The sequence below is a fragment of the Sphaerodactylus townsendi genome, linkage group LG07 (assembly GCF_021028975.2).
Source record: "Sphaerodactylus townsendi isolate TG3544 linkage group LG07, MPM_Stown_v2.3, whole genome shotgun sequence".
Lineage (NCBI taxonomy): Eukaryota > Metazoa > Chordata > Lepidosauria > Squamata > Sphaerodactylidae > Sphaerodactylus > Sphaerodactylus townsendi.
Window position 1 is genome coordinate 28,420,416 of NC_059431.1, and position 15,695 is coordinate 28,436,110.

General features: G+C 43.2%; 1 protein-coding gene across 1 annotated transcript in view; it reads left to right on the forward strand.

The window, feature by feature from the left end:
• Positions 1-15,695, forward strand: part of MTREX (Mtr4 exosome RNA helicase) — a 51,624-nt gene that overhangs the window by 22,865 nt on the left and 13,064 nt on the right. The window contains 4 exon segments of the mRNA XM_048503094.1: positions 3,641-3,791; positions 5,877-6,055; positions 6,840-6,908; positions 12,707-12,835. Coding sequence (XP_048359051.1) covers positions 3,641-3,791; positions 5,877-6,055; positions 6,840-6,908; positions 12,707-12,835 — 528 coding nt within the window.

Consider the following 15,695-nt stretch of genomic DNA (forward strand, 5'->3'; position numbering starts at 1 on the left):
TCCGAGGTAAGTCCCTGCCAAGCTCGAGAAGTACTACATCATCCCTCTCTCTCAGGGTCTCTTGAGGCAAAACAACATTCTGCGCTTGTTCACTGGTAGCACTGAGCGCCTTTAAACTTCGGAGAGATTCTTCGGGTCATGTATATGGGACGTTCTGAGGTCCTGTTCACATGTGCAGCAGCTGCTCCTGCCACAGCCGTATTGCTCTCTTGTGTGGAGAGGCTGGGGCTTTCGTGAACCCTTTATGATGAAAGCAACTTTCTGGCTTCCTATTCGGTTTTCCTTTGTTTTACTGCAGTTGGGCTTTCTTTTTTTTCTTAGAAAGAGACCCTGTAATTTCCCATTATTTACCCCTAAAGCTAATTTTTCATCAGAAGCCATCCTGTGACCTCACTGTTTATAACCAGGCAGAGAGACAACCCTTCAAGCAAGCTGCTGGAATGGAATTTGTCCAGCTGCTTGGAGTCTGTGTATAAACATCAGCTGAACAGACCAACTTAATTGCAGGCTTGTTGTCGAGTTTTACATCAAGCTCGTTCACTTGCCTTTCCAGGCATCCACATGTGTGGGCAGGTTTTGGAAAACTTAATGGACTGTCTGTTAAACCTGGCAGCCAGAGTATGCAGCACAAAAGGATTCAAGCTAGGAATGTCTGCAGAGGAATTCAGTAACGATCAGGGTGTTCAGTACATTGGCACTGCTCAGAGCTACACAAGTAGAGAAACTTCAGTTAAAAATAAAACACTTCAAAATAGACAGGCTTCACCTGAAATTCTGCCTGTTGGTATTTAAAACTTCGATTTGGGAAGGTATACAGGTATCTTGTTAGACCTGCAAATAAGTCCTCTGTAGCACAATGACAAATCAAGGCTAGCGGGTCTAAAATCCAGGCCATCTGTCAAATTCAAGGTCCCCAATATCTGGTGAGGCAAGAGCTAAGAAAAAAACTTGCTCTGCAGCCGGCAAAGTAGCCCCTATCAGCAGTATTCAGTCTGGGAGCTCTCAAAGGCTCACCAACTTGAAACACCGTTCCACTGGAAGTTGGGTCTTTGATTCTTATTAAAAATATTCGTATTTTCCAGAGATGTTCATGAGGTAGCTACTAAGCATAGCACTTTTAGAAGAAATATATTTCTGAATATTATTTGGTAGGTTTACATCTCAACCTTGTTCCAGGTTTTTCAGAGTAGCATACTGAGGCAGTGTTCCATCCAAGTACTTGACAGGATCAAGAATCTGTTTACCTCTGCGATTGTTTTCAGGGGCCAAGCATAAATCAGATTACCAGTGCTGAACTTCAAAGAATAAATCCAGACTAATTCAGACATGTTACATGGCTAATCACGCAAGTCTGGTGTTTTGCACAATAGAGATGATGGAAAAAAGATTAACTGTCCTTCACCTGTGCTGATCCATCTTGCTGCCAGCTGGCCTGATTCTTGCTAGATCAGACCAAGACTAGATCAGTGCATAGAAAAGAATCACTGAGCACAATTGATTGGACAATTGTTGTAGAATTCTGGGCATTTACTCTTTTGCTGATGATGTAATGGTGAAAGCATCAGACTAGGACGTGGGAGACGCAGGTTTGAGTACCAAGCCCTGCCACAGATGCTCAGTGGTTAACCTTGGGTCTGTTGGCTCTCTCACCTGACTTCCCTCACAAGATTGAAGTTGTTAAGCTAAAATGCTGCTGAGGGGAGCAATGCTACAAGCAGCTTTGGGTCGCTACTAGGGAGAATTGCAGGGTACAAAATAAACTCATTTAAATATGTTTGTGGGATCTAGAAAAGACAAGAAGTGGGATTACACAAGAGCAATGAAAGCTTGTCTCCGTCTTACAGTCTGTACCTTAAATAGTAACACCTGACTTTGCTTCTTGTGTTGGGAGTACATTGAGCTATTGCTGTTTTTCCTTTTGTTCCCCTTGCCCACTCTGTTCAGGTGTCACCCAAAATGCTGGGGTCACTGTCTGCCCCTTTTAGAGTAGGGGAGGTAGTGAGGGCAGATCTTGCTTAAAAAGAGGCTGGGTAAACTTGAGATCTTCATCATTAGCATTTACAGAGATATGCCTCCACAAGAAATCTGCAGGAGAATGGAGTAAAAGTTTAACAGTTTTGTTAGGAAAAAGTAAAATAATAAAAATACAAGCACATAGTAATCACAGCACACAGAGAATTTACACAGACCTAGGATGTATATAGAGTTGGGGGATAGGTTTGGAACAGCAAGGGAGTTGGGAAATAAAGGCAATAATTACCTTATTTATTTATTCTGCTTTTATACCACCCTCCCCCGAAGGGCTCAGGGCGGTTTACAACATAAATACAAAACAGGTGGTTAAACAAAATAAAGTGCTAAAAAGTTAATACCAATTAAAATTTAGGAGAAAAATGGTCAGTTTAAGCAGAGTCCAGCAACCCGCGCTGCGCTCTGTAGAAGAAGAGAGACAACATTTTGGGGGCACTATTAACAAGACAAAGAGATGTTCAGGAGCATACTGAACACTGGCTGAGGGGGGCTAGTTACAGGGAGGAATGAGCTCTCAAGTTATCCTAAATGACCCAAGATCACACTTTCACTAAGGAACACTTAAGAGTTTGGATACTTAAGTGGTAGATAGTTTGACTGGACAGTTGACTTAATGTTCTAAGCCAGGGAATGTCTGGAGGTAGGAGGAAGCTGACTCAATCACAGCTTCTAGACAATGCCTAATGTAAATCAAGATGGTTTTGGGAAAGATTTGTCAGAACATTGACCCTTTCAGTCTGTTTGGTCTATGATACTAGTAGTAGCCAGGGTTGCTAATGATGGTGACTTGTTAGTTTCTGAAATCTTGTTTGATTTGAGAAGTGTCATTCCTTTTTTGTCAATTGAAGTTGCAACTTGATTTCAGTAGTCTGTTCTTCTTTGAAAATATACTTAAGCCTGAGCTTCTGTTTGTAGATGAAGCACTCATCATTTGTAACTCTGAATGCAGAGGTAGAACAGGAATATATTTTCTTTTTACAAAACTGTATTTGAACTAATTAAAATAAAGCAAGTCTGTAGCACTCTGAAGACTGAAATTTATTTTAAGTACAGCGAGTCCTCTCATATGGTAGTCATGACCCCTTTAGGGGTTGAGCGACCCTTTCACAGAAGTGCGCCCTAAGACCATCGGAAAACTTATATTTCCAGTGGTCTTAGGAACTGAGACACAAATAATTTTATGGTTGGGGGTCATCACAACACGAGGAACTGTATTAAAGGGTCACAGGTTGAGAACCACTGTTTTAGTATGAGCTTTTTGTGGTTCAGAGCTCACTTCAAATACATAAAGAGAAAATCATTGTCAGAATTCTTATAGGGAAAATTGCAGAAGGGGAGGTAGAAGACTTGAGGCTGAGAATTCGGGTGTGAAAGAGTGAGATCTGACTTATGAAAGTTCATACTGAAATGACTGTGCCACTGGATTTTTCCAGTTAGTGCCACAAACTAACATGGCTGCCCCTCCGCAGTTTGAACAGAGTGGTCCATTAGAAATATATAAACTTGGGAGATGGGATATCGGAGTTCTGTTTGGGATCCAAAGTTTAATTATTTTAAGAATGTGGTGCTCGGTGTTTCCTGATCTTACAGAGTTTGTTCTCTGTTGCAGGGATCCGCTGACCCTCTAAACAGTGCATTCCATTTGACATACAACATGGTACTGAATTTGCTGCGTGTTGAAGAGATTAACCCTGAATATATGTTAGAGAAATCTTTTTATCAGTTCCAGCATTACAGAGCTATTCCAGGAGTGGTTGAAAGTAAGTGTTATGCAAATATGTAACCATTTGGCAGTATGCCCACAATGTTGTAGAATCCCAATGACTTACATTTGTGTGGTATTTTCCATGGATTTAGTTAGCCTATTACTAGTTAATGACTGATTAGTTGGCAAGAACTTCAGGAGGAGTTGGGTAAAACAAAAGTGTTAGGGTTTCCCATTTTGATCAGCCTTTCCTTTTACCAAACCACAAACTACTGTTGAAAATGAGGGGACTTTCAAAAAGGGTTTGCTGTGTGGTATGGAGGGGGCTTCTTGCAAAAACACAAGCCAAAAACTTCCTTGGACAAGCAGAGCCAGCCACATTATTCTTGGGGTCTCAGCCACTGAACATAATGGAGTGATTGCAGTGGATTTTCCGGGCTGTGTGACCATGGTCTGGTGGATCTTGTTCCTAACGTTTTGCCTCCATCTGTGACTGTCACCTTCAGAGGTGTATCACAGAGGGAAGTCTGTTACACACTGTGTCTTCTGTAACAGACTTCCCTCTGTGATACCTCTAGACTCTAACCAGATGCAAACGAAAATGTTAGGAACAAGATCCACCAGATCCTCAACCACCTAACAAGCTTCCACCACAACCAGTTGAATCTGGCCGTGAAAGCCTTCGACAATAATGGAGTGAGTTCTTCATCTCTTTTGCTGCTGACTGCCAGCTTACTCCACAGTTATTGCACCAACATTCAAAGCAGTGGCAAATGGGTCAAACCTTGGCTCTCCCAACAGTTCCATCTATCTCTGCTGTTTGTGCCAAATGTAGTGGAAGTTGGGGCTCTTCAGATGGGTCTTTTTCAGCGATTGGTAGGATCTTTGCCTCCCTTCACATGAGCATGCAGATCCCACCTGGTGGAGGCATGATTAGAGAGCCAGAAATGCTAAGGCTGTGCCATTTTGCTGCAAGTTAGGGGCGAGGTCCATGTTTCCAGCAAGGAAAGGTGCTAAGATTCCATATGAGCAGCTGAGGTACTTCTGAAGCTCACGCACGAGGATGACTGTCTTGAAATAAAAGCTTTTTAAAGCCCAGGCTTTTTGCACTAGAGAGCCATGGATTTATTTCTTACACGTTTAAGGAAGCGAAGAGTTATTTCGAACTGAAATTCCGCGACCATTTTGCACAACAGCAAACCTGGATTTAAATCCAAATGTCCTCTGCAGGTGGAAGTGCAGCAGATCCAAAGTGCAGTGGTCTTCAGTGTTTTGAGAGATGGGACCCAAGCTTAATACCCAAGTGATGGCATGGGATTCACTAAGCTGCAAGCTCACAACAGGAAGCTATGTGAGAGGAAGAGACAGAAGTGTGACCTTACTAGTGGGAAAGGGCAGCTCCGTCCTATAAGTATGCGTAGAGCACTGGGCAAGTGAATGGTGATGGGATTTTGGGACGAGGCCGGAGGAGAAGATAGTTGCAGGAAGCAAGCGCAGCTGAAAACATCTGCTAAAAGAATCGCCTTCCACCTCTGGAAGTGACCTCACCTTGCTGTTCTGATAGTCCTTTCAGTGAAGGTTACAATGGAAGCCTACTATGGTATGGCACCGTACGGTGTCTATATGTGCACTACCACCAAAGGTGCTGAAAAAACGGCAGAAATGATATGGCTGCTATTGGTGAAATGCCCACAGCTTTAAGGAATTCGGGCGCTCCACAACCCATCTGAATGTCCCAACCCATCAACTGAAGACCACTCACTGTCTTAGAGTACATGTAAAAATGTTGTATGTGAACAGATCTTTAGAGCTGGTCCTATTCATCAACCAAAATTACTCTTAACGCTTTATGGCATCACCCTTCCATGCATGGGTAAAGTATCCAGAAGAATAACACTTAGGCACTCTTTGGTGTTTGTGGAAGCATTGTGCCATGGTTATTCCTCATCCACCTGGTATGCTGAATGCCCACGCCATGGGCGAGTATGTGGAACCAACATTTTGTTGTGCCTGCGGTGGTTCCTCTGTGGTGTATGTTCTTCTTGAGGGAAGTGACCATAGGTTGATTTACTGTAAATTATCACACCAGAAGACTTAGATCTGTCGGTTTACTTCACCTGAAACATTTGTGTTTGCAGAGGAGTAAATAAGCTTCTGAAACGCGGCAATTTTTAGCGAGATTGAGAATCCCCAATGAGAAGGAGTGTGGTCATTTACTATAAAGATGGGCAACAGCGCTGGGTGGGAGAGGAAATTGAAGAGTACATTCACAAGCCAAAGTACTGCTTGCCGTTTTTGCAACCAGGCAGGCTGGTAAAAGTAAGTAGCTTTCTTTTCATCAGGTTTGTGTTTGAAATCTATATTTTGATAACTGAAAATAGACACTTTTAAATTAGATCCTCATGGTCTCTGCAGTGCCATTGTTTGGTTTCTGAGCCTGTGTTTTTAATATATAGCTATTAATAATAGCAACCAAGATTAATTAGCCTTTTTATATTGAAAACTGCACCACTATCCTTTAAAATAGTTCTCTGTTCAGCATCAGAGTACATGGCTCTGTAGGCTGTCTAGTATTTGTGGTTCTTAGTAAATTAGTGGCAGTTTGTCTCTAAACCAGGGGTCTTCAACCTGCGGCTCTCCAGATGTTCATGGACTACAAATCCCACCAGCCCCTGCCAGCATGGCCATGGGCTGATGAGGTATTAGTCCATGAATTTATCTGGAAAACTTAGGATAACCTAAACAAATGTTCGTTATTTGACAACCACTTTAGCACAAAGTGGTGAGTCAGGATTTCCCTTTGATTGCGGAACTGATTTTATAAAGTATATAGTCAAGAAAGAACTTCAGCTTCCCTAGAATTGTAAGTACTAGATTTGTTCTCATGCCACACCGGCAGCCAGTCGCACCTGGCCACTGTTGCCAGAGACTTCCCAGTGGCGTGGGAAGGCTCAAAAAGTGAGAAAGTCTCTCCGCTTCCAAGAAACCTCCATAGGGCTCAATAGACTTACTCTGCCCAAAAGGGCGGCGTAATCTGAATTCCTGGCCGTTATACCTCAGGCTCAGTTTTATATTTGGGTGTCATGTTCTGTTGTTTTTTTAGGTGAAAAATGAAGATGATTATTTTGGCTGGGGCGTGGTGGTCAACTTCTCCAAGAAATCCAATGTTAAGGTAAAACAATATCCAGTCGCTTCTCCACTGGGACATAAACATATGCTTGAACTTTTTTTTCAAATTGATAATTTGTAATCACATTCTGGTTCTTTTCAAGGTGATCACTCACTCTTATATTCTGAAGTCCTTGTTTCTTAATGACCTTTTATAATTCAAGTTATGTCGCCTGCTCTAGAAACTAAGTCTTACTAAATGTAGTAGGGTTTACTTCTGACTAGGTGTACCAAGGATGGCAGTTCTTGAGTTCCAGGTTGTGGTTTTGTTCATAGTATGTACTAGTTTAGGTCTAACCTGGAACTCAAGCAGTACATATATGAACAAACAACCTGAAGGCTTATCCTGTACATGCCTTCAGTTACTAAACTTAGATTGCTGCGGTGAATTTCTGACTCATCTGAGACCTCCTAAGAATGGTAACATCCAAGGTCCTGAGCACAGCTATTGCAGCTCGATGCAGTAAACTCTGGGGCATGCAGAGTTTAGGAAGAGAACACCGGTGGTTAAGATTGCAAAGAGATGAGAAGAGATGCTCTTCGGATTTAAGAGGCAGATTAATCTTTGTTTTTTCTACTTCAAATAAATGACTTTGATGTAAAAGCAAATACTTCCCATAAGTGAATTTGGGATTTCCTTGAACTACTTATACTTTTACTGTTAAATGCTGATAGACCCTTGAGAAGGAAAGGGGTGAGAATCCTTATTTTACCATGCGTATGCCATTGTTAGCTCTTGGCACTGACATCAACGAGACTGGATCAGCAGGGATCACTAATTCTTGATCTCCTAGACAGCATTTCATTTCATTTCATTTATGTCTTCATCTGGAGTAGGGGTCCCCAAACTACTGCCCGGCGGCCAAATGTGGCCCCCTGAAGGCATTTATCTGGCCCGCCAGGCATGGTGGCGATGGCTCCATTCATGTGCAGTGGGGGCTCGAGGGAGAGGAGGAACCGGCCCCAACGGCTGTTGATTGCAGTTACATGATGGCACCCCCAAATCTCCATGAATTTTCTGACCCAGAGTTGGAAACCTTACATGTGGCAATGCCTGCTCCACCCTTCCCTCTCAGCTACTCCATGTGTTGCTCTCAGGCTTTCTGTTCCGCCTCACTCCCATTGACATCAGCCAGGCTGGCGAATCGCTCGCTGGCTGCTAGGGAGGAAAGAACCCAGGAAGATACCTGATCCTGGGTTAGATGGAATGTTTCAATGGGAAAGTTCTGCTTTTTTTTTTTTTTTTTACAGGGGAAGGTATTCCACAGCCTCCCCAACAATATTTGGAGCCCACCCTGTACTTGACATACTTTGGTCACTATTCTAAAAACAGACCATGACAAAAAGGCTGAGAGGTGAAATCAAACATTTTACAATCATTTGTGCATAGGAATTTGTTCATAGTTTTTTTTAGTCCGCCCCTCCAACAGTCTGAGGGACAGTGAACTGGCCCCCTGTTTAAAAAGTTTGGGGACCCCTGATCTTGAGTGTTTATGGGCGGAAGGCAAGGAGTATATTGAGATAGTATTTTAATGCAGGGATTTCATAGCAGAGGAATCTCCCTTTACCTGGAACATTATCCGTTCTTCCCTAGAAGAGCAAAACACCTGTAGAATTTTTGTATTCATATTTCAAGTCAATGGTGTTGCGTGTTAAGTGCTGTCAAATACCTTCCAACTCGTGGCGACCCTGTGAACCAGTGTCTTCCAAAATATCAGTAACAGCCTTGCTGAGGTCTTGCAAACTGAGGACTGTGGCTTCCTTTGTAGAGTCAATCCATCTGATATTGGGTCTTCATCTTTTCCTGCTGCCTTCAACCTTTCCTAGAATTATTAACTTTTCCAGTGTCTCTTCCCGTGCAAGTCAAAACCCCATGATTTCCAAATGGCCTGTATTTATTTTTCTTCTGCACTCTGGTCAACTTATATAGAGTACCTCCATCTCTTCAGCCCCACCCCCCTTCCCAAGAAAAATTACTGTGTGTGTATGTCTTTTTTATGTCTTTTTTGTGCTGTCTGCCCTAGACAGCAAAGAGGATCTGTGCTTCTGTCAAATATAGTGCATTCTGGCTGTCTTGAAATCCTGCTCCAGCTATTTTTTTTAATATAAATCCTGTTACTGAGCACTTAAGTTCCTATCCCATAGGGTAGACATGACCTCATTCATGTTTTTACCTTTTTCTGTTTTTTGTAAGTACTTCCTTTTACAGCCCCTTTGAGGACTTTGTCAACTGTTGGTTGGCTCTGGAGCTAGGAAAGCAGGCCGTCTTTGTCAGCAGAAGAGCTTTCTGTGTGGAAAGACAGAATCCCAGTCTCCTGGACACGTTCAGTTTTCTCTTCATATAGGAAGTTGCCTTCTCGATGCCCAGAGTTCACAGCCAGTAGAGCTTGCAAGAACTCAGGTGGCTTTTGGCTTTGAACATTTTTGCAATGATTGGGATTTGCCAAAAGGACTTTTGAAACCATAGAAGTTTGGAGCATCCGTTCTGGTATCCCAGTGTTGCCAGGAAGATTGAGAGGCACTCCTCTTTCCCCAGCCTCTGTTTCCTTTGCCAGTTTTAGAACTCACTTAATATCTAATGTAAATTATAACCTGGCGCTAAAATTCAGGTTTGTGTTTTACTTGCCACCATGGGGATTGATCTTCCATTCTGACCTTTTACGCTAACACTTTTGCCCAGATTACTGATTTTTTCTTTTTTAATGAGAAAATGAAGATGCCTGTGCTTTGATGTCTTGGTGATTAGGAGAGTCACGGAAGACCACTGATTTTGTAAATCTTGGCCCTAGCCTTGGTGGGAACTAGTTGCTGTGCCAGGTCAAGGTGAAAATACCCTGCAGGCCCTCCTTCCGGCAACAGTGACAATTCGTCAATGTGACATATATTCGGGGAATTTTTTTTTTACTCCCTCAACTTGTCTACCTGTTGTAGCATGCGGCTGGTGTAGATGATGTAATCCAGCACGGCTTGTTTTGTGTGCCCTTAGAGTATTTTATGCGTATGTCAGCCTGTTTCAGGTTTGAGTAAACAGCACGTGTTTTGAAATGTTGGCTCAAAGCTTCTTTTCCACATATGGATATCATTTTCAAATGTAGTTCATATGACACAAGTAAACAGAAATCTTTAAACCTAAATTAAAACAGCTGCTGTAAATATTTTTTTTAATACAGTATAGAGCAGTATTTCTTGCAACTGTGTTTCATGAATAAATACTTGGATTATTGGGTAATCTAACAATGACCAAGCCATGTGTTTCGGTTTACAGTTGGGCATCTTAAAAATATCTGATACGGTTTCAGCTTTTTGCAGTGTCTTCAGTATTTTGCTTCAAGTCCTGTGTTCTGTAAAGCAATATCATTTTTTTTGCTTCAAAGCAAAGTATAAGAGCACCCCCCCTCCCCCCAAAAAATAGTGGTGTAATAAGAAAAAAACATTTTATCCAGTTATACTGCCTGTGCACATTCTGCATACACTTCTTCTGAGGGATCTGGAAAACTGTGTAGTGAAAGCCGTTCCCACAGTGTCTCTGCGACTGTGGGGATTGCTTTGGCTATGGAATTTTATAGATTCCCCCTGAAGAAGCATATGCAGGATGTGTGAGGCAATGCAGAATAAAACTTCCTGCCACTACGTTGCTGCTGTTTTGCGAGGAGGGGTTTGCTGTGTCTTTATTGTGGCAGTCTTCTCCTGTATCAAAACAAAGTATGCCACAAACGGCCTAAAATAATGCCACTTTATTATATTTCTCTGATCTTGGCTTCTTGAATCTGGACCTACCACCATGAAGCTCTTACTCTATCCCCTACTCAATTGCCATGCACCACTGGGTATCTAGGTGGCTACTGGTGACCACCCGTCTTTCTGGTGCCCCCTCGCCTACCCTGTTCCCCAGCGCAAATGCGAGCTTCTTCTCCCTGAATATTTCCTTCACTGTGTTGGGTGGTAGTGCCAAATTCAATTCTTCTCCTCATGTTCTGGAAGATGAGTAGGGGGCGTCAGCAAAGTAAAATGCAAGTGGGGGAGAGCACCGGGTTTAATTCTCCCCTGTTACTTGCTTGTTCTTTTGTTTAAAACAAATGTAACACACACACACACCCTTTCCTCCAGTTGAGATATGAGGAGGCAGGGCCTGTGTATAATAAAGACTCTTGGACAGGCACAAAGCGAACAATCTCTTTGACTCTCGGAATCAAGAAGGAGGGGTCTCATTGTTTGAGTGCCTCCCAAGCTTGGAATGAAGTGAGAGTGTGACTAATCTGCTGAGATTTCTGCTCATGTCAGTGGACCCGGGGCGGGCAGTAGTGAGGGGGGAACCATAAATAATTGCTGGCTATTGAGGCCAGCCAAACTATGTGGATCGCTGTTGGATCATTTTAGGAAAAGCGGCCAAGTTCTGGCCTGCCTGTTTTCTTTCTCCAGTTCCCTCTCTGCCTGTCTCCCATCTAAACAAACAAACAAAAAGAGCAACTGTCCATTTATATCAAGAGAAAAGCTGCTTAAGAAAAAGCAAACCTCCAGATTTCCAGTGGTGTGCCCCCTCCCTCAACTTGGTTTCTTTTGCTACATTAAATCAGAATATGAGGGTTGCCACAAGTCTGCTTCACTGGGTTTGGTCCTTCCGCTCCAAGACTGGTAAATGCCACACATTTATGAGAGAGTGGCTAGAAGCTCAAAGCTGCTCTGGCAGGAGGGTGGGGGAGAGTACAAGCTGTGTGGTCTGCATAACAATGCCACATACCCTGAGGCTCCAACTGTGTGCACGCTGAGCTTGGGAGTAGCATTGTAGTGTGAGAATCAAGTCAATAACTTTTTTTAATACCAGCCCACTGCCCCTCAACCCATTGTTAGGGTAAAAGCCACATGGAAGCAGTATTCAGATGTTGCACAAAATCTGTATTGATTCATGAGAAGAACTAAGCAAATTTGTCCTGGGACATGTGCACGCTCTTCATTTTCTCCTGCTGTGTGCATGGTGCACAGATTGAACACTTCCTGTTTGAAACAGTATGTTTGTTATATCCTCATCTGGTGAATTGTAAACCAGGATTAAACTGAAATTTAGGGTCCCAATTTGTCAGCAAGAGAAAGAACCACCGTTCTTATTTTCACCTGATTTGCGTGTCGGAACAAGCTGTGGTTGGTTCCAAACCAGGAAGTCTTTGGTCTGAGCTGTGCATGGCAGAAGGGGAATGAGCGTGCAAACCCAAGGACTTCCTAGGACTTGGGTTGGCATGTTCTTGTCACAAGGACTAGGGCTGACTTGTTCTTGTCGCAAACAAGGTTTGCTCATTATGTTTAAATGAAACCATAGAACTTAAAGACCTATCTGAAGACCTAGTGGGGAACTACATTAAATGGTTTAATTCTGTGTAGGAAAGAAAGATATGAATACAAAGATACAGAGGGTAATACCGTGTTTCCTCAAAAATAAGACAGGGCCTTATGTTAATTTTTGCTCCGAAAGATGTGTTAGGGCTTATTTTCAAGGGATGTCTTATTTTTTCCCCCATGATTTTGCGCCCCCCATGTGACCAGATCAGCTGCGCTGGGAAATCTGTAACTAGGGCTTATTTTTCAAGCATCCTCCAAAAATCCCGAAAAATCATGCTAGGGCCTATTTTCGGGGTAGGTCTTGTTTTCAGGGAAACAGGGTATGCTTTGGTCTGGGATTTCACCATGCTTTGTCAAAAGAAGCACATTGGGACCCCAGTTTCATACTTTTCACTGAAAAAAAAAACGGTTCTTACTGAGCTGTTTTGTTTTGGGATTTTATTTTTGTTTTGTTCTTTGCTACCCTTGCAGCCTAACTCTGGTGAGCTGGATCCACTCTACGTCGTAGAAGTCCTCCTGTACTGTAGCAAAGAAAGTTTGAAGAATTCTGCTACCGAGGCTGCCAAGCCAGCCAAGGCTGACGAGAAAGGAGAGATGCAGGTGAATATCTTTTTTTTTCAATTCGTTTTCTTTTCAAGAGCCGAAAACATACGAGAGTATAAGCGTGTCTTGAATATATTGGCGGAAGTACGGCTTTTTAGCTCACTTAAGGATGTGGAAACAGATGAATGGATAAGTACAGTTCACATTCTTGCGCAGCTGGCAGTTCTCAGCTCGAGGGTGTGTTCTTTTCATTGATACATGATTTGTAAAGCTAATTTATGGCAGAGTCCAATGGTCCGGAAAGCGTTTGGAAGTCTTGTGGTTGAAAGGCACTTTCGGTAAGCTCAGTGAATATATTTTGCGGCATTTTATATATGTGCTGCATGCGCAAAGAATAGCCAGAATGAAGGTCACGCGTTTTCTCAGGGAGAAAATCCTCCCCTCTTTCAAGACCGGCTATTCAGCTCTTGCAGTGAGGTGCGATAGCAGCAGGATCGATCTCGGCTAACGATGGAAGAATGTGTTGAGGCCTTTAGCTTGTCCGGTTTGAGTAGCGAAGTCATGAGAAACATTAGGAGCAGCACAGCCAGACATTTATACATGCACCGTGTGCTTTGCTGCACTTTGGCCTGGGAACGAAGAAGACCTGATAAAAATGAGGTCATTTAAGATCAGGCCTAAGGATTGGGAGAACTGAACTGCCGCCAGCCGTCATTGTTGATCTTTCAGTAGGAACCAAGTAGCAGTTGGATGACAGAAGAATGTTGGGGCTCCTTCTTAGCTCCCCCTGCTCACGCAAGCTGGGTGACCTTGGGCTAGTCACAGTTCTTCTGAGCTCTCTCAGCCACACCTACCTCACAGGGTGTTTGTAGTGGGGGGAAGGAAGGGAAAGGAGTTTGTCAGCCCCTTTGAGTCTCCTTACCAAGAGAGAAAGGGGGGATATAAATCCAATTCTTCCTCCTCTTCCTCCTCCTCTTCCTGTGCTAGTGCAGGGCTCTTCCTGGGGACTCCCAGTGTCTGGAACGTTGGTCTTTATCTGATAGCTTAAAACTGAGTTGTACCTGCAGTTCCCTCAGTTTCCTGGTATGAGGTGGCAGGGAAGAGAGTGAGTGTCGCTCACACAGGGGAAGAAAGAAGATGTATGAGGGAGCCAGAGGAGCATTGGCAGCCCATCTGCAGAGGTGACAAGTGGCCAAATCATATCTGCAGTGCAGATGGGAAAGGATTGCTAACTGGTAAGAGTAGTAGGTAGTCAAGACTTACCTATGAGTGAGACAAGGAGGCGGGAAGCAGGCATGGCTGCCAAGCAGTAGAGAAGAAGGAAGAGCAGGGAAGGGCCAACCTGGTGGCAATTGGACCTGTAGGAAAGCAGCAATCAAGGTCAGGGGGCTTTACAAGCCCAGGACTATGGCCTAGAGCCATGGTGGCGAACCTTTGGCACTCCAGATGTTATGGACTACAATTCCCATCAGCTCCTGCCAGCATGGCCAATTCGCCATGCTGGCAGGGGCTGATGGAAATTGTAGTCCATAACATCTGGAGTGCCAAAGGTTCGCCACCACTGGCCTAGAGTAAGGGTGGCCAACCGATGGCGCTTCAGATAGTTATGGACTACAATTCCCATCAGCCCCTGAATTGTAGTCCATGAAAATCTAGAGCTCCATAGGTTGGCCACCCAATGGTCAATGACAGGGTGAACCACCTGGGGCAGTTAATGGGGAGCCCCCACATCCCAGCTTTGGAATATGACACCCCACTTCTAGGTGGATATAAAAATTCCGGAAGACACCCCCCTCTCCGTGCAAGCTATCCTGGTAGTTAAATGTAGTGAAATGTAATTATTCTTCACAAATGTAGTGAAATGTAGTGAAATGTAATTATTCTTCACAAAGGAGTATCAAATACTATCTCTAGCTAGCATGTGGGGCCTATGAACTCTTCAACAAATAACAAATGAAGAAGAGGCTAAACTACCCCCTCATACCATGTTTGACATTATTTTGGGTGAAGGAGGATGGAGCTCTTTAGAGAAGCATTGCCCCGGGAGAGTGGAGACTTTACAGTGAATGTGGAAGAAAAATTAATTTGCCAGCTATACATAGAAAATGATTCCATAATCTCAGGTCCCAGCTGAGTTAGGAGAAAGTCAGTATATGTCTGAGTTATGAAACATTTGACCCACTCACTTTGCACAATTACACGTCTGGGTTTACCCAACTGTCGGCACATGCATCTGTCCTTTGAGGAATGCAATATCGCACCAGTCCTTTGGGGAATGCAATATCAATGTGCGTTTGTGAAAGAGCTATTACAAAGCAAAAACCACTCACCCTTCTTACTTTCTCCACCAAATGCTTTTTCTGTGGAAGCATTTGGCTTCAAATAATTGAGTAAATAGATATTAGCAGCTTCAATGATCAATGTGCATGCATCTGTTCCTGCTTTAAGAATGGTCCAGACATGGATGAGGCTTATGAGTTGTTTTTATGGTCATGGTGCACAGCCAACTAGGGAAACTAGTGTAAACCCTGCCGTGCACGTGCCAAGTGAGGTCTAAAAACGGCTAGACCGCCCATCCAAGAACCTTCTCTAAAAAGCAGCAAAGCGGCATGCAGTGAAATGCAAACAGAATAAAACATAGAAGGTTAGTTGCTGTTTTATATAATATAGAACAATTTGGCTTAACTTTAAGGTGAACCTAGAAATATTTGTGACTAAGTAGCTCGAATCTATACCCTGGTTTATTTTATTCAATTGAATATCAGTTTTGATTAAATACCACTGAACATTCAGGTACTGAGTATCTAGGTCAGGGGTAGGGAACCTTTAACACTCAAAGAGCCATTTGGACCCGTTTTCCACGGGAAAAGAAAACACTTGGAGCCGCAAATAATTTTTGACATTTAAAATAAAGATA